Source organism: Amblyomma maculatum, chromosome 11 (genome assembly GCF_055883805.1).
Source record: "Amblyomma maculatum isolate TAMU_Amacu chromosome 11, ASM5588380v1, whole genome shotgun sequence".
Taxonomy (NCBI): Eukaryota; Metazoa; Arthropoda; class Arachnida; order Ixodida; family Ixodidae; genus Amblyomma; species Amblyomma maculatum.
In genome coordinates, this window is record NC_139354.1 from 883,893 (window position 1) to 906,858 (window position 22,966).

At 44.0% G+C, this 22,966-nt stretch overlaps 1 protein-coding gene across 1 annotated transcript in view; it reads left to right on the top strand.

Annotated features, from left to right (window-relative positions):
• LOC146172637 (potassium voltage-gated channel subfamily KQT member 1-like) overlaps positions 1-22,966 on the top strand; it is a 199,384-nt gene that overhangs the window by 57,449 nt on the left and 118,969 nt on the right. Inside the window, exon 4 of the mRNA XM_084585629.1 lies at positions 14,224-14,350. Within this exon, the coding sequence (XP_084441755.1) occupies positions 14,224-14,350 (127 nt within the window). The remainder of the gene's footprint in view (positions 1-14,223; positions 14,351-22,966) is intronic.

Consider the following 22,966-nt stretch of genomic DNA (forward strand, 5'->3'; position numbering starts at 1 on the left):
AAGCGGCCTCCTGTGTACAGAAATATCTCGGAGAAAGAGGACTCGCATGCTCGACCAAGAAATCGGAACTGCTTCGAGTGTGGAGAGGCAAACAAAACCGGACCGTCCCAACCAGTGAGAGCCTGAAACTCAACATCTACCTGGAAGGAATGCCCATCCCTAAAAAGACAAAATAAGAATATTAGGTATGTGGGTTCAATCGAACCAATGCAGTAGTCACACTTTTACCATGCTCAAAACTACAACGCTACAAGTGACACGCATGATCACCCGCATCACCAACAGGCGGCATGGCATGCGCGAAGAGGACACACTAAAACTAGTTAGAAACCTGGTAGTGAGCCGAATTATGTACAGCCTGCCCTACCAGTGCCTCAACAAGAGTGAAATACAACAAGCTGATGCCCTGCTACGCAAAGCGTATAAGACGGCGCTCCGATTACCGCGCAACACGTCTACAGAAAAGCTCATGGCGCTTGGATTGCAAAACACATTCGAAGAACTACGCGAGGCGCAGCTTGACTCGCAAAAACTCAGGCTGCTGCAGACAACGACTGGAAGAGCGCTTTTACAGAGACTCGGATACTGTGAGCAGATGCGAGAAATAGCGAGGACGGTAACGATCCCCGACGAACTTCGCAAGTCCCTCAAGGTAGCTCCAATCCCGAGAAACATAGACCCTAACCTCCACCAAGGTAGAAGAGAAGCAAGGGCCAATTTTATTCATAAAACATACGCTCCTGAAGACACGACTGTGTATGCAGACGCGTCCTCGAGAGGAGGACAGAACAAAATTGCAGTGGCCACGGTGGTCAATTCGTCTCTACGCGAAGTGACCAGCGCCTCTATCCGACACTGCACAGCAGCAGAGGCCGAGGATGTAGCCATTTTTCTAGCGGTGGCGGAGGGCTATAGAGCTGGGCGGTCGCTAACGATACTCACGGACTCTCAAACAGCCTGTCGAAATTTCATGAATGGTAGGATTGGTCGTCACGCGCTTCGTATACTCCTCGAAGCGAGCGACAGATTTACAAACCACGAAGAAAACAAGACCAGACACAAAATTATATGGGTACCGGGGCACATGGGGGTGGCAGGGAACCAAGAGGCTGACAGGATAGCTCGAGCATACACTACTTTCCGAGCATCCGACGGGTCCGCGGAACTTTTGCCAGCACCCAAGGCATACTCGGCCACACTAGAAAACTATAGAGGAAGAAGAATGCGATATCCCCCACCGCACAGTTCTCTCACCAGAGAGGAAACTGTCATATGGAGACAATTACAGACGGGTTCATACCGAAACCTACACATACTAAACAAAATGCACCCTACCATATACGCTGACAGATGCCCGTGGTGCTATGAAAAACCAACACTATATCACATCACACGGGCATGTCAAAACATAGATGTCGTCTCCAAAATTTGAAACCCGAGTGCGGAGCAATGGGAGACTCTGCTGTCCAGCGACCGCTGCGAAGACCAGCAAGGTCTGGTACAGCGAGCCCAACGGGCGGCAGCAGCCAGCGGAGCCCTGGACTGAGGGCAACCGACCATTGTAAAAAAGTGGACGAAGTCGACGGAGAAGACAACAAGCAGACATCTCTGAAGACGTCCAAAAACCGCCAAATAATATAGGACTAAATAAAGTTTTTCCTCCTCCTCCTCCTCGATGGTGGACGACGGCTGTTGTTGCGGCGCGCGTCTTTCTCTCCCTCTTCCTTTTCTCTATTTTCTCTTCTGTCTGTAACCCCTGCCACTGCAAATGCTCTTTTTGGAACTGCATACTCAGCCGCATCAACGTAGATAACACCCGGTTGGTGCTTATGAGTCTTATGAAGAGCCAAGGCCCTGGCCATCCTCCTACCCTCGTGGTGTATAGGATGCATGTTTTTGGGCAGAGGCTTAATGGTGAGCCGCTTCCTGATTGGTGCGGGTAGATCTCTCGGTTCATCTATTTCTGGCTCTGAATTTGCGTCCAGTGCGCCGAGGATGCTCCTGCCTGTTTTAGTTTTTGTCAGCCGCGCCATCTGTGTGGTGATGTGGGCCGCGCAAAGTTCCTCGAGTGTGTTGTGAATGCCGAGTTGAAGAAATTTTTCTGTAGATGTTTAATGAGGAAGCCCTAGTGCCGCTTTGAATGCTTGTCTGATGAGGTACTCCAGCTTGGTCTTCTCTGCGGCATAGAGCTGTAGGTAGGGCACTGAGTAGGTGAAGCGACTGAGAACAAATGCCTGCACTAATCTGCACAGGTCGTTCTCTCTCATGCCCCTTCTCCTGTTGGCAATTCGTTTAATCAGACGGATTGTATGATGGGTAGTGGCAGAAAGCCTGTTAATCGTCTCCGCATTCTTGCTATTACTCTGGATGAAGAGGCCCAACACCCTCAGTGTCTGAACTGCTGGTATGGGTTGTCCGTTAACTAGTAATGGGAATAGAATCTTGATGTGCTCGCCTACCTCTCCCCTTACCTCGAATGACGAGGAGTTCAGATTTAGGCTGTGAGCAAGTGAGTCCTGCTTGTGCGGCGTAATTTTCTACCTGGTCATTTGCCAATTGCAGAGTTTCCTCGATTTCGCCCTCGTTACCTTTATTGGTCCAGAGGGTGATATCATCAGCATAGAAGGTGTGGTGCAAATTTGGAATTTCGGCTAGCATACCCGGGAGGCGGATGAGTGCCAAATTGAAGAGAAATGGGGAAAGGACCGAGCCTTGCGGTGTACCTTTTGTTCCTAACGTTATTGGGGCGGATGTTATGTTTCCTAGTATTATGACGGCTGTACGTTTAAACAAAAATGATTTGATATAATTGTATGTTCTGATGCCTGGATTAATGCTACTTAGATTTTCAAGGATGATTCTGTGTGAGACGTTGTCAAAGGCCTTGTTTAAGTCAAGGCCCAGGACGGCTCTGGTATGTTTGTTTCTGTCCCTGTCGATTATATCCTTTTTGAGACGAATCATAACTTCCTGGGTAAGTTTGCCCTGAAACCAATCATTGTGTCCGGGAGGAGACCGTTGTCCTCAACGTAGTTCTGGAGCCTAGTAAGGATAATGTGCTCAAATAGTTTTCCCAGGCTAGAGGTCAGGGAGATGGGCCTCAAATGTTCTAGCGCTAGCTTTTTGCCATGTTTAGGTATGAAAGTAATTTTGGCATGTTTCCAGCTTTGTTGGAGGGTGCCTGATTGTCACAGCCTTCTCGGCCTCCCTCCGTGTACGCACATCCGCAATGGCTGAGGAGGCAGCCATCGCTTTAGTCATTACAAATTCAGAGGCAGATATTATCATCATCGACTCCAAGACTGCCATACACAATTTCGCCCGAGGTAGAATTGCACAATCTACTCTAAATATTCTTAATAAGATTCCCTTCCCAGATAGGGACATTGAATTGATTTGGGTACCGGCACATTCTGGCAACCCTGGAAACGAGGCGGCTCACCAGACAGCCCGAGGTTTAGTCGGCCGGGCGGTGACCACCTCCGCTCTTGGGACAGCTAAGGATAATCTTATATCATTTCATGATTTAACCCATCACTTCCGCCTTGAACGAAGGAAGTTTCCGCCCCCGCACAAGCGTCTGAGCAAAGAACACGAAATTACCTGGAGGAGACTCCAAACAAACTCCTTCCCAAACCCGGTAGTTCTCTCACATATTTTCCCCAGCCAATTTTCTCCTGACTGCACACTGTGCGATGAAAGAGCTACCCTCAACCAAAATACTCTGGGGATGCAAGGAGGACCCCCCACCTCCAGAATTAGGAGAAATCCTGCATCCAAATGACTGGGAGACCCTGCTGCGCAGCTCGGACCCGTGCATACAAGACCGGATCCTCAAGCGCGCCTACGAGGTCGCTAACAGGCTTGACCTGCTGGCCATCTAGTAGGGCAATATAACTCGACCCTATACTATCCGGCTAAATAAAGGTTTCCTCTCTCTCTCTCTCTTCTGTCTGCACGAAGCCCTTCACTACGGCTCCTCTTTCTCTCTTTCCACTTTCACTCCCACCTTCCTCCCTTCCCTTACGGCGCGGCTGATGTGTCCAAAAAAACAAATGAGACAGTTACCTCGCTTTTCCCTTCCTATAAATCAATCAATCAGGCAGCGGAGGTAGCTCAGCTACAGGCTCTGTAGGAGGCCCGCGCATTTTCTTTTCCTCCTTCCTACAGCCACAACAACATCGCACAGCACACGGACACCACTTCGTTTCGCCTCCATCGAAAAAAGCACAATGTAGAATTTTGGGCAACATCTTGCGCGCTGCTGCACAGGCCTTGTTAAAGATCATGCATGCAGAAATAAAAATTGACAGCTTGGTATCCGATATGAAGGCAGCAAACGCACAGAAAAGCAAGCTGAAAATTTCACAGCAAAATTGTCTGAGCCAGTGTACACACGGAGAAACGTCTGGCTATTGTGAAAATGTAAATAATTTGTAACTATTGAAATAAAACCTTGTGTGCACTGTGCCTTTCTATTCTCCATTTTTTCGTGACCTGAAGCTTAAACCATACACGTGGCACTTGCTACATATGCGATATATTTCTGATGCCCCTATTATTCGACGCGAAAATATTCCCATATCCAACGATCCCTTCTTTTTAGAGTGCAACTAACACCGCACAGCTGAAATATTGCGCTCCTTCAACTTTCACGGAAGGGAAGCAGGAGAATGGCGGATGGATCATGGCGCGTGACATCACGAAGGGAGCGGGCCGGTGTTCAAGTTTCTTAGCGGCGTTGATGAAAACCTATGTTGAATCAATATGCCGATCGGTACAGGTGCAGAGGTGCTCGTCTGGAGTCTCTTCTCCTTTGTGAGGTGGCCAGTGTCTAGCGCAAACCTTGTAAGTACAGGAAGTTTGCCTCTCGTCCAGCTGACGTTGTCTGGTCGCCTATGCCTACTATGATTCAAGAAATCAGTGGTTAACAAAAATAGCCTAAAGGAAAGAATTAGACTACATAACAATATTGAAAGGAACATAAGAAAACACCACCCCGTGGCCAACATTCCGGTCTCCGCCCACACAATAAACTTTAAAGAGACATCCGTCCTGGAGACCGAGACAAATTATCGAAAAAGGCGCCTTCTTGAATCATGATATATACAGATCTTAAACAATGTCAACCGGACGATAGGCGGCCTTCCTGGTGTGTACCTACATGAACTTCGCTCAGCAGTGCCTACAAAAAAGCCTGCAGACTGCGCAGAATTGTCATTTTTCATCGCTACTATCATCATTATTAACAAATAAATGCGCTGTCATTGTCATCGTTGTCATTATTATCACTCTCACTGATTGTATCGTCATGATTATCGCTACTATCCTCCTCATGCTAGACTAAGATAATTAGGATTTGCTTCTCACGACACGACGTAGAGTAGAATTGTTTGTGTCCTCGGCTGGGGATCTGAAGAATAGGGATTCGTTTTCCGATGGAGAAGACCTTTTTTTTTTTTTTGAAGTGGCAGTGTGATGGACGTTTTCTGATCACACCTTCTTTGCAAAGCATGCATCAGTCAAGAAAAGGTGTCGCCTTGAAAGGAAGCCAGGCGAACACCACAGTCCACCCATCTGCCAGCCCCGTGACACAAAAATAAGTTTTAAGCCACCTCTCACCGTTCTCTCCGTTCTTAACACCCACTCCCACTGCTGCATTCGTCCCCTTCTCTCATCTACTTTGGTTTGCTTACAGCTTCATACAACAAGCCCTAATTCACATTTAAAATAAAAAAGTGATGGTTGGAGAGTTCTGCAGTTACTAAAACAACCAGGCATGCGAATATGCCGAAATGCATAGCTATGGTTATAAAACCTATATACAACACAAAAGTAAAAAAAAAAATAAAAAAACAGCTTTCAGAGCACAGCAGAAACTGCACTGGAAAAATGTAAAACCCCTAGTGCGGTTTCTGCGCTAATTGCGACACTAGATGAGTTTTCATATTTTTTCATTCCCGGTTTCTTTTTCGATTATTAGGTTTTTATTTTTATGTGGGTAGCCAACAACTTTGCAAACGTTGCTACCGGTGGACCTTTTTTCAGTTGCAAAGAAAGGAACGGCCTGGCACTGTTGCTATCAAAACATTCGTAATCTGCAGTACTGCGCGGTGGAAGGAGACCATGTCGACGCTGATGGTGTGGCGTTTTTCGGGTGGGAACACCGCAGGCATCGCTGTGGGCCGGCACTGCTGTTTCTATAGCTGCGAGCCGTGCTGCGCAAGTAAATGGGGACTCATCGCATGAACAACTGGGCAGCAGCGTTTCTTTTGAAGCCAACACGAGGTTATAAATTATTTGCTATCGCACGGGCGCGTTATGTCTGCGGCGACGACCGTGCCAACGCTTTCTTCGGGTAGCGCTGTTTCGCAGCTATATTCCAGGGAAAACTGATTATCGCAGGTTTCCAGGCAGTTCATGTGTACTCCGAGGCGTGTGAGGAGCTTCGCATGACTGAAATTAGATGGCGCTGCATGCCAGAATGAGTTCGCGCGGGCATCGTGTTGTGTGGTGAACACTGCGGCCTAATCATTCTCACAAAAACAGGCGAAACTGAAGTTGCTCACTCATAACGTAGCAGCGGAGGGGTTAATACCCACACGCGAAATGGCGGCGCCACAACAGTTTTCGTAGCAGAATGCTGCGAGAGAGGAGGCTTACGCACGCCGGCATGAACTGTTAGTACTTGAAGGAGCGTCGTCTTTTTTCTGATACTGCGTCCACAAATGTGACGAAAGTTTGAGGCTGCAGGGCAGTTATGAGTTGATATCCGTGAACAGCGCGAAATCAGTCGTCATGTGATAAGACGTCAGGTTCTCACGGTCAAGGATTTCAGGAAAGTCTTGAAGGGGTCAGAGTTTATAATGTTACAATTTTTCACGACCTCTAGGAGAGCTGTTTTTATTGTCATTTATTGCTTCCAACCATAGCCGGCCTGAGCTCACATGTGTGCTCCTTTGTGTGCGTCTGAGCACTTTACTGGGATCGAACGACAGACACGACCAAGTTTTCACTATTATAAATTTATACTTACCTCCATGCTGCCGCCAGTACGAACCTTTCAGCATATAAATATAAACGATAGCGAGATTTTTTTCATTACCTGTCTTCCACACAGACGAAACATTTCAGGATGGTGTTGCACCAAAAAGACAGAGTAAGAAGACTGTTGGTGATGGTAGCAAGGCTTGGGGCCGTGGGAGGAAAATAAAGGGTTGGAAACCATATTCATAGTTGTCACGTGTCACTGGACAATTGCTATCATTAAGGCGCCGTAAGAGGTGCAATCTATGGTTGAGGCAAACTAAAAGCATCCAGGCTGATTTGTCGGCAAGTTCACATTGCACCCATTACACCACAAAGGAAGCCGTGTTTTCCAAAGGTTAAGTGTGTATCAGTTGTGCGGTAAGGTTAGCTGGCAAAGTGTAGTAGTTAGAGCAGTAAGCTGCGGCCTGAACATGCCAACTACATTAACGAATAATGAGATATTTGCTAGGAAAAATCATCTTTCAAATGTAGCCTTTGAACGGCATTTCAATACCGACTGAGTCTAGTAAATAATTCATCATCATCATTATCCTCATCATCATCATCATCAGCCGGGCTATATCGACTATATCGCTGACCAGATAAATGGTGTTGGTGGGCTTGCGACACGGCAGGACAGACTCCGTCACAGAAGGAAATTGACTTGGCTAGGACCTTTATGGTTTATTTGGTAAAAAAAGGAAGCCTCAGTACGAATCCAATCCAATCCAATCCAATCGACAGCAAGGCAAATGCCTTCCCCCGATTCCTTTAAATAATCCTACCTTGTGCTAGCTGTATCCACTTGACCCGTGCAAGCTCTCTAACCTCATCCTCCCACCTAATTTTCTGCCGCCCCCTTCTAGGATTCCCTTCCCTTGGGCTCCAAATTGTGACTTAGCGCACAGTCAAATCGCCTCCCTTTGCATTACATTCTCTTAAATATCAAGAAATGGATGTGTCAGCCTCGCCGATTTCAGCAATCGCTACCGTTGCGAAAAGGCAACAAACACTGCTTGATTTGAGATTGAACGTCCTGATTACATGAATGTTTGGGATATGTACAAACGGATGACCCCCTCGAAGCAAATCAAAAGAGGAAAAGAAATAGCCAAAGCAATGCCTGATCTCGCACGGTGTTAATTACGCGGACGCTGCGTTCTCCTACACCTCATTTTTGTCAATGCGCACCGCGATCCTTAACGAAGCTCAGGGTCGAACAGTGTGTTTGCTACAGTTTAAATTGATAGTAGATGGTTACCGCACTATATTCCCCTGAAAGGAGAATGAGTGCCAGTTTGCTTCTTATAGGATTTCGCCGTTGTTTCTACTAAGAGGAATGAAAACGCTGTAAAGAAGGAAGAGCTATGCATGTGTAGTTTGAGTTGCTGTAGTGGAAGGTTACCTGAGGAGCGCAAGAAATGCCCATGGAGTTACTTACCTGGAGAGTAATCGAGCGATTGGCTCTCCTTCAAGGTCGGCTTCTATGGCTATATTGTAAATTCGAACTTTTGCGCCGGACTGACGTCACTACACCGATGTTGAGTGGTCATGTGACCTTTACTCTTTCTGACTTCCCGAGCAACTAGTTGCACGCAGATTCCACTAGCAGTCCTTCGCCAACAACTCGAAAAGCCGCTCTTCGCTGCAGCCGGCAAGGTCACACCTCCGTACTTCCCTGCACTTCGCACCATGCACTTCGGTGACGCTGTACGGGTGAAAGCATGAGCAGTGACAATACCCAGACATCCTTAATGAGTGAACACGAGTACCGGGGTGATCTCGTTGGTTTATTTGCCTTAAGCCTTATGCCTAACTGCCAACATTTACAGACCCTTCATCAGTGGCAGTTACCTCATGTGCAAATCATTTAGGCCGCGGGAAGACAGACAGTGCCAGCCAAGCGCACGAATCTGTGTTTCTCAAAGCGCGCGTATTAATTTCGCATGAGGAATGGCTGGTACTCTACGTTCACTCGCCGGTAGAACAGCTGTAAACTGAACGGTGTTCCCACCCATTCGCATAACAACCGATGTCAGCGCCGCCTAAAGGGGCTTCGATATGCTTCCGCCACCTCCACGAAACCAAATGGAAACGAAACGCGAAATCGTATAGGCTAACGACAAACTTGGATGTGTTCAATCGCAAGATATTTCTATACCAAGAAAACATTCAGCTAAATTCTCGGAAGCAGATGTGGCGTGGAGTGTCTCCTCGGCAAATCATTACGGAGTAGCGCAGCTTCTCTGACCTAAGTAGACTCGAAGCAGAATATGTCAAGAGCGGGCTCACAAAGGGCGCGTAAGGGACCATGAAATGCACTTCTATAGCACTCGAGTGCAAGAAGTGAGATTTTTCATCTCTTTAATTCAACAAGACGCCTCGTTTTGTCCCACGAGATCTTTCGTTTTGCCCCGAGGGTTGGGGACTATAAAGAAAAATGCGACGTCTTGCAAGCGGCAAACATAATTACAGGGCTTCTAAATGTCTCAATTCTACTAACAGCTTAGCAAAGGTGCTGAGGAATGCATCTTGAGTACGTATTCTCGATTTGAAAGAAAAAAAAAAAGAAGAAAGTTTCCCCACCCTACGTTACATTGGTGCATTGCGTTCTGCTTTTTTTTTTTAAAGCGCGTACGCCACTGCCTGGATGGAGCCCAGATCTCCCGGTCCCTTAGTCGAGCATCTTAACCGCTGAGCTACTGTGAGAGGGGAAAAGAAGAAAATGATCATAACGCCCCTTGACACTGATGAGTGAATTTCAAAACCGAGGCATGCAACCTCGAAGCACTGGCCACGAGGAAATCTAGAATCCTTAGCAGAGTTTTCCGCACTAGCTTTCAGTTCAGTTCAGTTCAGTTCAGGCGTTCAGTTGTGTCCGACTCTTCGTGACCCTATGGACCATGTCACGCCACGCTTTCCGGTCTCTCACTATCTTCTTAACATCACATAGCTTCATCTGCAATGCCTCAAGAATGCCATCTAACCATCGCGTTCGCTGCCTACCCCTTCTCCGGCGACCCTCAACCTTTCCCAACATCAAATCTTTCTCCAGCGACTCCTCTCTTCTCATCAGATGACCAAAGTAGCTGAGCTTTAACTTTAGAATTTGACCCTCCAATGAGCATTCAGGGTTTATGGTCGACAATATCGACTGATTTGATCTTCTGGCAGTCCAAGGAACTCTTAAGAGTCTTCGCCAGCACCACAATTCAAACGCGTCAATTCTTCGGCGGTCAGCCTTTTTCACAGTCCAACTCTCGCATCCATACATCACAACTGGAAAGACCATAGCACGGGTTATACGGATCTTGGTTGGCAGACTAATGTCTCTGCTCTTTACTAGGCGGTCAAGGCTAACCATTGCTCTCTTTCCCAGAAGCAGGCGTCTCCTAATTTCATGGCTGCAGTCTCCTTCCGAGGTAATCTTGGCGCCCAAGAACAGAAAATCTGTCACAGCTTCCACTTCTTGTCCATTGATGCTCCAGGACTTGATAGGGCAAGACGCCATGATCTTCGTCTTTTTAATGTTCAGTTTAAGCCCAAACTTCTCACTCTCTTCTTGTACGCGCATCAGAAGTCTCTTGAGTTCCACTTCGCTTTCTGCCATTAAAGTGGTATCATCCGCATATCTAAGGTTGTTGATACGTTTCCCAGCAATTTTCACTCCAGCTGAAGACTCGTCCAGACCGGCCTTCCTCATGATGCACTCCGCATATAGGTTAAATAGGCAGGGCGACAGTATGCAGCCTTGCCTCACCCCTTTCTCAATTGGAAACCAATCAGTAAGACCATGCCCAGTTCTGACTGTGGCCTCTTGCCCTTCATAAAGGTTCCTGAGGAGACAGATGAGGTGAATTGGAACTCCCATCTCTTGGAGAGCTTGCCACAATCTGCTGTGATCTACGCAGTCAAACGCTTTCGCATAATCAATAAAGCAGAAGTAAATGGGTTTCTGGAACTCTCTTGCTTTTTCCATGATCCAGCGAAGGTTGGCAATTTGGTCTCTAGTTCCTCTGCCCTTGCGAAACCCAGCTTGCACGTCCGGAAGCTCCCGATCCACATACTGCTGCAGCCTACCTTGCAGGATTTTTAACATCACCTTGCTAGAATGCGAAATAAGCACGATCGTGCGGTAGTTGGAACAATCTTTGGCACTGCCTTTCTTTGGAATGGGGATGTAAACTGACCTCCTCCAATCCTGCGGCCACTGCAGGGTTGTCCAAATCTTTTGACATAATGTATGCAGTGTGTTAGCAGCATCGTGGTTTTGAAGCAACTCAGCTAAAGCAACTAGCTTTAGCGTATGTTTACTAGTTGGTACTTCAAAATGAACAAAAAGGTTTGGTTAGTAGATCCCGCGGAGTGCGTCTGCCTTTTTGCGCAATGAATAGATTACCATGTTAAGCATAACGTCATTTTATCACGCATTGCCCGAAATCCTCGACTGGTAGTGCAGCGTGCTTTCTAGTCTGGGAATGGTTTCAGCATTGCAGTAACTGTTTCCAACTCACATTCTCTTGGGACTACTTGCCTGCTCCTCTTTAGAAGAAAAATGCTGTCGACGCCAGTGGTTCCTAATTTGCTTGTGAAATTGATTGATCCGATTTTCTTGGTACGATATAACCTACTGAATTGTTCCCCGCATTTCCCTAAATACTACATTCCAATGGTGACTGTTAAACAGGTATCATGTGACCTCACGTGTTCTTTCAATGGAGATTCCATAGAAAAAGCCCGGATGTACGCCGCACCTTTCCTTAACGTTCACGCTTTTCTCTCTCATCTTTCGACATTAAGGTACGCCTAAGTGGCTTGCGTATATTTCTAAAAAGATGTCAATAGATGTAATGGCAATGTTAATAATCTGTGCGAATCCTATCATATCCCTTTCTCCTTTCACTTTTCTTAACTACTGTTATTTCATTGCCTAGCAGAGGCCACAGATTTGGCCGCTGGTAATTATTATTCAGAAGACTTTATTATTGAGCTAGCCGAAGATTTGTTTATGTATATGCACCTAGTTTGTCTGCTCATGCTCCGTGTGTGACATAAAGGAACTTGAAAAGGTGCGAAAATTTGCAGTGTGCGCGACGGTCGAAAGAAAGCCTGTTTGTTCGATGCTGCTGTACAGAAAATAACGAGTGCATTCTTGTGTTATGAAAATAAAGAATGTTTTTAATAATTATGCTTTGACGTCACAGGGAGTAAGTTACCGAATCAAATTTCTCGTCGTGCGGAGATCACGGCATTACTGAACGCTTCTGGTTCACCGAGATACCAGCACCCCAACGCTGAAGTTGGCTGTATTGGAGAAATAAATAAACGGGGACGTGAACATAATAGGCTACTTGAGGTTCAATTTCGATATCTTTCCCAATTAGAGCGCGCAAGTAAAACACAACTTACATCGTCATTGCCACTTAGAGGGCCTCTGAAAAGCTATCTACTAAAACTAGAAAACGCGCACAAGCAATCGGAATCCTATCAGGTCTCTCCGCAACGATAAAAATATTAAGCTGGCTTTATTAGGCCCGAATACGTCGGTGATAGAAATGATGCTGCTCTCTCCCATCGCAACTCAGCGTACTTCGGAGCGCAAGACAAAATGAAAAAAAAAAAAAAAAGAAACAAGACGCGATGTACGACGCCCCACCACAACCTGTCCAGCCTTCGTCACTTCGGAGCTTCCAATGAGTTGGGCACCCAGGAAGCCCTGATGACGTCATTGGAGAAAGGGGACGGGAGAGGGAGGGGTGGAATCCCGCTAGGAGGTGTCGCCCTAATCGGCTGCGAGCGGTCGAGCAGAGAACTTTCTAAGAATTATTCGCAAACTATCATCATCATCATCATCATCATCATCATCATCATCATCAGCCTGATTATACCCACTGCAGGGCGAAGGCCTCTCCCATATTTCTCCACTTAACCCGGTTCTGTGCTAGCTGCATCCACTTGACCCCTGCGAACTTCTTAATCTCATCCGCCCACCTAACTTTCTGCCTCCCCCTGCTACGCTTTCCTTCCCTTGGAATCCAGTTTGTTACCCTCAGCGACCATCGGTTATCCTCTCTTCGCACTACATGTCCTGCCCATGTCCATTTCTTCTTCTTAATTTCCACTAGAATGTCATTAACTTGAGTTATTTCTCTGACCCACTCTGCACGCTTTCTATCTCTTAATGTTACCCCTACCATTTTTCGTTCCATAGCCCTCTGGGTTGTCCTCAACTTAAGTAGAACTCTCTTGGTTAGCCTCCACGTTTCAGCCCCATAGGTGAGTACAGGCAAGATGCAACTGTTGTACACTTTCCTCTTGAGCGATACCGGTAAGCTGCTAGTCATAATCTGCGAGTGCTTGCCAAATGCGCTCCATCCCAATCTTATTCTTCTTGATATTTCCTTTTCATGGTCTGGATCTGCGGTTACTACCTGTCCTAAGTAGACATATTCGCCTACTATTTCCAGTATTTCGCTACCTAATGTAAACTGCTGTTCCTTCCCGAGGCTGTTGAACATTACCTTAGTCTTCTGCATATTGATTTTCAAGCCTACCATTCTACTTTTTCTGTCTAGGTCATCAATCATTATTTGCAGTTCATCCCCCGAGTTGCTTAGCAAGGCAATGTCATCAGCAAATCGCAGATTACTGAGGTATTCTCCATCTACCCTTATCCCTAACTGCTCCCATTCCAAGTCTCTAAATACTTCCTCTAAACAAGCTGCTGCTTGTAACCTTGTAACTATAGGCTGCTTGTAAACTTGACTCGAATTCTAACAGAGACTATCTATAGGCATTTCTGGCATTAGGTTTTACCGCACGTAATGTTTCAGGGGCCGCTTACTTTTCTCACTCAAAACAAAAAATGAAGTCATGACTCCCGTCTTGTCTAAAAAATAAAAATTATAATTGAGGCATGATATCTGGGTGGCATATGACTGCGGTGCTTCCCTTTTTATATTTCTTAGGCACTCTTTTATTTACTTAGTTATGACCGGAATGACTGGGATATTGACGCGTGCTAATAGAAATAGCTATCCGAATGAGCTAGGTGAAGTTCTGTGATGAAGTTTTGAAATAGATAAAAATATAGCTGTGGATGCAGGACAGAAGGAACGGGTCGAATGAGAGAAAGAAAAGTATAGAATTTACTAAACACGCGCCAACGCCTCTTGTCTGCTTTCCCTTTTCCAGGAGATTTTTCTCGTCGTATTCTTCGGAATGGAGTACTGCGTGCGGCTCTGGGCAGCAGGATGCCGGAGCAAGTACCTGGGATTCTGGGGTCGGCTTCGCTTCGCGCGAAAGCCCATCTCCATCATCGGTGAGTTCCATGGTGGCTCCCATCTCCTCCTCTTCCTCAGCTCATTTCTTTCCCGCGTGAAAAGGGCTCAGCGTCACACTCGTGAAGGAACAAAGAGTGGGATGAATTACAATGCACAAGCTGTTTAGTCTTCTGTAATTTTTTGTTGATGACGATCATCATACGATTTCATTCCTGCAAGGAAAGATAGAGGAAAAAACATTCTGGTTAATCCTTTTTTTTTTGTCTGCGCGTGCTTGGATTTGATAACGGCTTTTCTTCAAGAAATACACGCATCTGGAGCTGGCCACAGGAATGCCGGACAGCTTTCTCTATTTAGAAAGAGCGACTGCTTTTTGTTCTATACCGATACTAACACAAATAATAGTACTACTATTTGCGAACGGTTTCGCTCATGAGAGGCTCAAAGCTGTCGTTCGTTTCTGTTTGTTTCTAGCCAAAGAGTTCCTTTCTGTTTTTTTTCCAGCCAAAGAGAAAATGAATGTTAAGGTTGCTCCGAGTACGTAAGATTACCTGCACACTTCGCTGCAATAAACGCGCGCACGCACGCACGCACGCACGCACACACATACACACACACACACACACACACACACACACACACACGCACGCACGCACGCACGCTCGCGCACACACACACACACACACCGATATATATATATAACGTACTTGGTCGCTTAAAAAAATATACAGCGAAGGGTACACTTCATTTAAATAAACATTTTATTGGACACGACGTTTCGACCAGAAGCTGGCCTTCATCAGGAGTCACTCCTGATGAAGGCCAGCTTCTGGTCGAAACGTCGAGTCCAATAAAATGTTTCTTTAAATGAAGCGTACCCTTCGCTCTCTCTCTCTCTCTTTATATATATATATATATATATATATATATATATATATATATATATATATATATATATATATATATATATATATATATATATAGAGAGAGAGAGAGAGAGAGAGAGAGAGGGAAAGAGTTACCTAATAATACCATCACTTTCAAATTACTATAATTCAATTCGTTTTGATCTTTTCACGGCATCCTGCAAAGACCTCCGGGAGATGTTTTCGATTTCTATGTAATATTGTCTAACCCTGCTGATGTTTTTGTTTGCTTTTGTAACAATGCGTTTCTATATTGTTTTCATATAAATATTAACTAATGATTACTATGTTTACATAATATTAAATATGTACCTGTATACTTGTTTTAATGAAGAGTATGTGTGCATATGTGATGCTGCCATGCTGCCGAAGGAAAAGAAGGGATTGTGGACCCGTCAAGCTGTCCATGAACAGCTTTTTTTCTACAATCCCCCCATCTGTATTTGATGGCAAATAAAAGATTTCATTTCATTTCACATATATATATATATATATATATATATATATATATATATATATATATATATATATATATATATATATATATATACATACATAGTTGTCACACATTTTTGTAATTGCCAAGAACGAAATCGTAAGTTGTTTCCTGTCGTAAATAGCATTTGAAAATTATTGTCTCTTTCCAGAGTTTTCAGGAAAACTGGTAATACTTTAATAGAGAAATTGAAATTAAGGTATACGCGGAAAGTGCTTAACGCTATTTGCATGTTGGTAAGGAGAAAGCATTAATTTGTCGTCCTAAGTTCTGTTGCGAGATGCATCGACCACACGGTATGCATACTGAATGTTTTGAGCGAACAGTTGCTAAAATTCCTAAAGAGAGGAATTGTTCAAGATAGAAACACTTTTTACAGCAGTGAATTTCCGGCATAAACGAACACAACTTGCCGTAAAACTCTTCTAATTATGCAAATATTTACCTAAAGCTCTTCATTACCTCGATAATTATAGCTGCTCCTGTTTAGTGTCAATGGTCAATTTGAAGCCATGCAAAAAGTGATGCTGAAGCAACGAAAATGGAATTTCCTGAAGATCTACAGCGCATAAAATTCCGGCACTTTTCTTCCGTATCAAACCGAAACATGTTGCCTTAGACGCGCAGAAAATTCCCAGCAGAGTTAACGACCATTCATGACGGGTTGAGGTGAATGCGGTGTTCAATTCGAACTGCAAGCCGAACAGTGACACGTCCTGGGCTTGTACAATATATCGTGTTGAAGCTTGCTGCACCAAAACGTAGTTTTCTTTGGTTTGATTTATGGGGTTTAACGTCCCAAAGCAACTCAGGCTTTGAGAGACATCGTAGTAGAGGTCTGCTGAAATTTCGCCCACCGGGGGTTCTTTAACGTGCACTGACATCGTACAGCACACGGCCGCTTTGCTTTTATCCACCATGGAATAGCGGCTGCCGAGGCCGGGATTCGATCCCGCATAACAATGACTAGCAACTACTTGGTTAGTATTTTTTAGAGCGATTTAACAAATTGAAGTGCATTATGTTGCACAATAGAGCAAGCAGTTTGAATTTGGCGCCGTTTTCATGGCAACACAGCACTGCGGACCTCCTATCTTTCCGGTGTATGTGAAAACGCGGCGGATTTTCTTTCGTTGCGGGGCTGGAGAAAATGATTTTCCTTCATTTCGAAAACTGATACGGCATGTTTAGTTCGGGCTCCGCATTCCTTATTCCCACTAGCTCGAACAGCGGTTAAGGGAAAAGGTAATTAGAGAGTTTTAATTAATTAGCTGTTTGAATAAATGAATCTGTAGTAAATTAAGATCGCTGAAACTGAGAGTTCGTTTCTGAAAATATTATATCCTGTTTTCAATTCCTTGCGTTTTTAAACATTTTGAACGGTTCGCTCAAACATTCAGGTAAATCCGGGTTTGTTGAGAGAAGTGTGCGGTTACGGGGCCTGCTGGTTACCGTGTCTAGCTTAGAACCGAAGAGTTGCGAGTTCGAACCTCACCTGTAAAATTATATTTAGGCGGTAATCAATCGCTTTATAAGATTTCTCTTATGTAATACGTGCGGCGCCTTTTATTTCCAATTTTAGTTTATTGGCTTAGAAAACAATTTGACAAAAACTGGTGACGAAATTATCTGGGCCCTTAGCCAGCTGCTAGTTCGCGCCACAGAATAGAGCACCCAAGCCACAGTAACATAAATGCTACGTACCTTAAAATTCATAAAAATTGTAATATGAGATTTTATTCACTTTCACTACAAGCGTGACGTCGACTTGAACATCAAAATTTGTTTGAAATTCGCGCCTGCGGTCACGTGGATGGGACGTCACCACAATTTCTCTATGAGCCTTATGAGGTTTTCCCAATAAACGTTTTACACGTTATGGTTGGCTAACTAGCTATATGTGGCCGCATTTTCATCGACTAACGATATATTGATATGGGCATCAAAGTGCTATGGGCTGCCATCTATGACCGCTGGATTCCTACCTCATAAATATCTGGACATTATTTCTCGCCAAAAAGCATTATGCGTTTCAACCCAGAATAACTACGTACGAAAAACAATTATTCTAATGCGCTTTGCGGTTAATCAACTATAGGCAGTTTTATCAATATTAAAAAAATTAAGCGACCTATTACAATAGCAATTACTCCACGTGAAATATATTTTAATGTAGTGGTTCCTACAGCCACTGGTGAATAATTCAGCAATTACTAGAAAATAATCGAATGCTGTTGGTTACTTTTATTCCAACATTATTGCCATCACCAAAATCAACTAGTACTAGTACTGCGTCGATCATATTTTGTATCCTTTTGGTCACTTACAAACACCGCTTATCGCTTACGTTTCAAATCTTTAGCCAATTTTTCAGATTTGTTTTCTTCAGCATATTTGTGCCTACACTAAACAGTGTCTCAGTGCGTGTACTGATAAGAGGAGTATGAAGTATGAGGATTTGCGATTGTCCTTCCTTTGCATCTTCTTGCCATACGACATTTGACAGCGCGGTGGGTCCTTATATATTCTGAGTGCGTATTATTTCTCATGCCGCTAATTGACGGTCGGGACACTAACACGACCATGCGCAATCCTGCTCCTCAATATCCGGTTCGTTTTCACTCTGTCACAAATAAAAAAAAAACTTTCAGGTAGACTTAATATTTAGAGGCAAGTTGAGGTTTCCAAATTTGCACTAAAGGTTGGATCTTCTTTTAGAACAAAAGGTATCTCATTTATGTTCAAATTACATAACTAGTTTCACGAAACTTACTGCGTTAGTGGGAATGTTACCGTTCGTGAAATTTAACAGAACAATTGAAGAAAGAGCAGAATAACTGACTACAGATTATCAGTTACTTGCAACGCATCACGTACAAGGTTAGGGGCTAGTAGCCTGAGACGCTTATAATTACCGCGTAAGCCCCGATTGTCCGCGTAAGTCCCGAAAGCTATCAGGATAACCCGTCTCAAATTTAGCGAGTAAAAGAAGAAGTATGATGGTTTTTGTCGTTTTTTGTTGGCCATCCTACGCTTCGATAATGGTTTTGTTTTCCACGATACTAGTTTTGCATAGTGAACTGTCCTGCAGGGCATTCATATTAAAGACGCTATAGCTCAAGAATACTGGTTCCAACTATTCCAGAGACAAATTTCACCTTCCATGATTAGATTAATTTAAATTAAAAACCTTGGCAGGATTTTTATGTTTCAGAAATAGATGACATCAAAAAGCAAAAGAAAATGTCAGCAGGAATTTAGAAATACCTTGAGCTAAATGGATTCAGCTAATTGCCTACAAACCACTCCACTTTTATGCTCCGGTTTTGTCGTTTCCGTATGAGGTGAAAGCAATGAAGACAAGAATAATGTGATCGGTAGAGTGCCTTGCTAGAAGGTCAGGAGAGGGGTGTTCCTATTCCTTCAATAGCGCGCACGTTTTTTTTTTCTTCTTTTTTCAATAGTTTCTCTCTTTAGACGAATGGTTGCATCCCAATATGCAGTTTGTTAGTATAAGGTGTAAGGGCAACCCTCCTGATATATAGCCTTCAAGGCCAGTGATATTTTTGAGAAACTTCGACGCAAGAAGACTAACCCTCACGTCCCTTCTTGTCCGAAATTAAATTAAAAAAAAAATTGCATAGAAGGTAGTATATAACATTCGAGAATTCGGCTCTGAAAATTTGCTCAAAGATTGTTAGATTTTAGAGGATCAGAACATAGTTGCGCTGTAGTTAACCACGACTGGTATAGAAATTATAAGTGTGCGACAATAATACAGTAGAACGTGGTAGTAGTCCTTGAGCCTATTCAGCTGCATGTTTCATCATATAAGTATGGCTTATAGTAAAAGGGATATTATCTCGGCAAATGGCCTCCTAAATTACTGTGCACATATCCAACATCCACAGAACCGTTTGTTAAGAGCCGATAAGTACTGCAGAATATATTACATTAAAAACATATTCATTTTAGATGTAAACATATTTTCTAAATCAATTAGATTTACTAAGGTTTCATTTATTTCCAAATACCAGTCATTCAAAAAAGCTAAAACGAAAAACATGCAAATGTTTCAGTTTTTTTTTTTTTTTCAGTTCAAAAAATTCTCATTTTTATGCCTGACATGAAGAAGCAATATTGTTAAAAATGTTGTTTTACGCTGTGTCTGTGCGGGCTTCAATATGATCTACTTCTTGATCTTCTTACAGAGATACACGAGGATCGTGACCAGTACCTAATACTGATTTCTATAGTGCAAGCACATAATTCAGCTCCATAAAAGGCGATTATAAGAAAAAAAAAGAAATTGCGGCAATCGAAAATCTCCCGGTTGCAAAAATATTTTGTTTCAAATTTTTAGAGGAATTAAGGAGGAGGAGGAGAAAACACTTTATTTAAAAAATCTAAACACTCCCAGGAGGACCTTTTAGTCCAGGAGCCCTCTGGCTGTTCCTTCTAGCTTAGCCCGCTCGACCAGCCGCAACTGATCTGCAGGTTGCGTGGCTAGAAGGGCAGCCTCCCAGAAGCAGGGGGGGGGGGGGGGGGGGGTTGACGGGAGGAACGCGGATGGTATGTGGGCATTCCCATAAGTAATGGTAGAGGGTGGGTGGGGTGGCATTACATTTGGTGCAGTATGGTGGGAAGTGCGTGGGGTGAAATATGTGGGCAAATTGAGGAGATGGGAACGAATGTTTTTGGAGTTGTCGCCAGTACGTGCTGTCGATGTGAGAAAGCGTGTGATGTGGTGGCGGGTACGTGGCACGGCAACGACGATAGTAGTGAACAATTGTATTGTAGTCAAGAGGTTCGATGGTGGTGTATAATGAAGGTTGGGGAGGACATCCACCGGCGCCCGGAAGCTTAGTTCTCGGGCAGCCGCATGAGCGCGCTCATTTCCGAGGATGTTCTCGTGCCCAAGAACCCATGTGATGGTGATGGGATCGGGAGGGGTAGGTAGAGTAGATAAAATTTTAGCAGATGAGTGTGGGTTCCTCGCAGTAGATATCTGTATGCTGTTTGGGAGTCTGTGCATATTGTGGTGTGCTGAGTCTGCAACTGACTGATGTGTGCAATTGCGAGTGTAATGGCCAATCATTCGGCCTCCGTGATGCTAGTGCAGTGGATGGAGGCGGCATTGAATGTTGAGCGGCGAATGTCCGTGAATACAGCAGTGCAGATGTGAGGAATGTCCGGATTATGTGAAGCATCCATGTAGATGATGTCCTGGCGTGTAAAGTACTGTTTGAAAAATTATGAGGCACGGGCTGCGCGACGGCCTTTCTGGTGTTCGGGATCCATATTTCGTGGGAGGGGTTTGAGCTCGAGGAGGCTCCGCAGATGAGGAGGGATGGCTATATGAGTATGAGGTGAGGGAGCAAGGGTATTGGAGCCCATTGAGCGCAAGAGATGAGTGCCTGTAGATGTTGTGTGGAGTCGACGTTGTTGGAGTGCGCCTATACGATCTCCTCAACATTGTTATGAATTCCTAATTGAAGGAGCCGAATCGTACTGGTATGACGAGGTAAATGGAGGGCAGCTTTAACGGCTGGGCGGTGTAGGACGTTAAATGTATTGAGTTGGGTTTTGGTGATGTGATGGTAGAGGAGGTGGTATGCTAGTCGACTAACGATAAGGGCATCTACGAGTCTTAAAGTGTCTTTTTCCTTGAGGCCATGATTGCGGGTTGAAATGCGACGAATGAGTTGTGTTATCTGGTTGATTTGGCGCTGCAGGAGGTGTATTAGAGGAATTGAATCGTACAGAAATAAAATTGCCTTATGTTTGAGTCGTTGCCAACAAAGGGCTGAGGTACGGCGCTAAGGCTCGGAAAAGTAATTGAAGCAAAAACAAAATCCAAATTGTTTGAATATAATCTTTTGATCGGATTACAGGAGTGCATTGAGAAATTCCGTCTGTGCGAATGATAACGAAGAAATGCCCTAACATGTTTAATCAGAAAATAAGAAAAATGGTTCTTTTTTTCAGACGAGTTGTTTAAAAAAAAACAGGAGTCTGAAGAAACATTGTAGTTTTTTCCTAAATTTTGTCAACATAGCGATTGCTCGCCTTACTCTTTTCCGTGTTTCAGCTATACGTGTCCTCTGCTTTCAACTGCATAAATTTTACTTAGCTGTTTCGTTGGTCAGATATTTAATTCTAAAATTAAGTCCTTTGCTGTATTGAGAGCTAGGATTTCAAATTGCAAACATTTAGATTGTCACAAGTTTTGTGCGAAAACCGTTTGCGACAGCATTCATCTCCAAGGTTGCCGAATAGAGTCTTTATGAAAAATACTCACCGAAACATTAATCTTGCAATTCAAGTCAGCTTTTATGCGCTTGCTGATTGCGGAGAGCTGCTTTCGCATGTATTTGATACATATAAGTACTCTACTATATACATACCAGATGCATATAGGTACTTGTTTTATCCGCGTACAATAGAGAGTGGAACTCACTGCCCATTGAAATACTAACAGCACATACTATAAATAAATTTGAATACAATCTGAATGATCTTTTTTCAGTGGATCGAAATACGCAGCTAACAATTCATTGATGGTGCATTTATTTTCAATATGTACATTTATTTCTAATTGTAATGTATCTGTTTAATTTACAGCTGTAGAAAGATGACATCCTGATGAATTTCTCTTTTTTTTTCTTGCTTTGTAGTTGTGCCATTTCTTGAACATTCACGCTGTGCTACCTGCTTTAACCATAGCAGTACTGCTTTCTTTGTAATTTTTTTTTGTAACCATCCTGTAACGGCCTCAGGTCAACAGTATGAATAAAAAAAACAATTCGAAAATAAATAAGCAGATTTTCCACTAAATCTGCATCTCTAGACTAATCGTTCTTTTCTTCGGAGCACATCATGAAAAGAGGGTATTGACTGAAAGAGAGAAGGCACAACTACTATCTCGCGATAGTCAGAAAACAATAATTGTGAAGGAAAATCTTCACAGCTGCTTAAGACAGCGCGCTCTTAAAGCTGGCTTTGAATGAACGAAGCCCTAAGGATTCAACTCTGAGAAGCATGAACGCAAGAGCACAACACTGGCTCCACGGTGGGTGTTGTCTGCGAATTGTTAGCAATATGCATAGTTAACACCATCGGTGCACTTGTTAACACATCTAAAAAAATTCTTGATAATTTATGCATCTTGCAGTCTTGTAGTTCAGCGAAGCGAAGAGATTTTTTTACACCCGTGAGGCGTGATTTAAGCC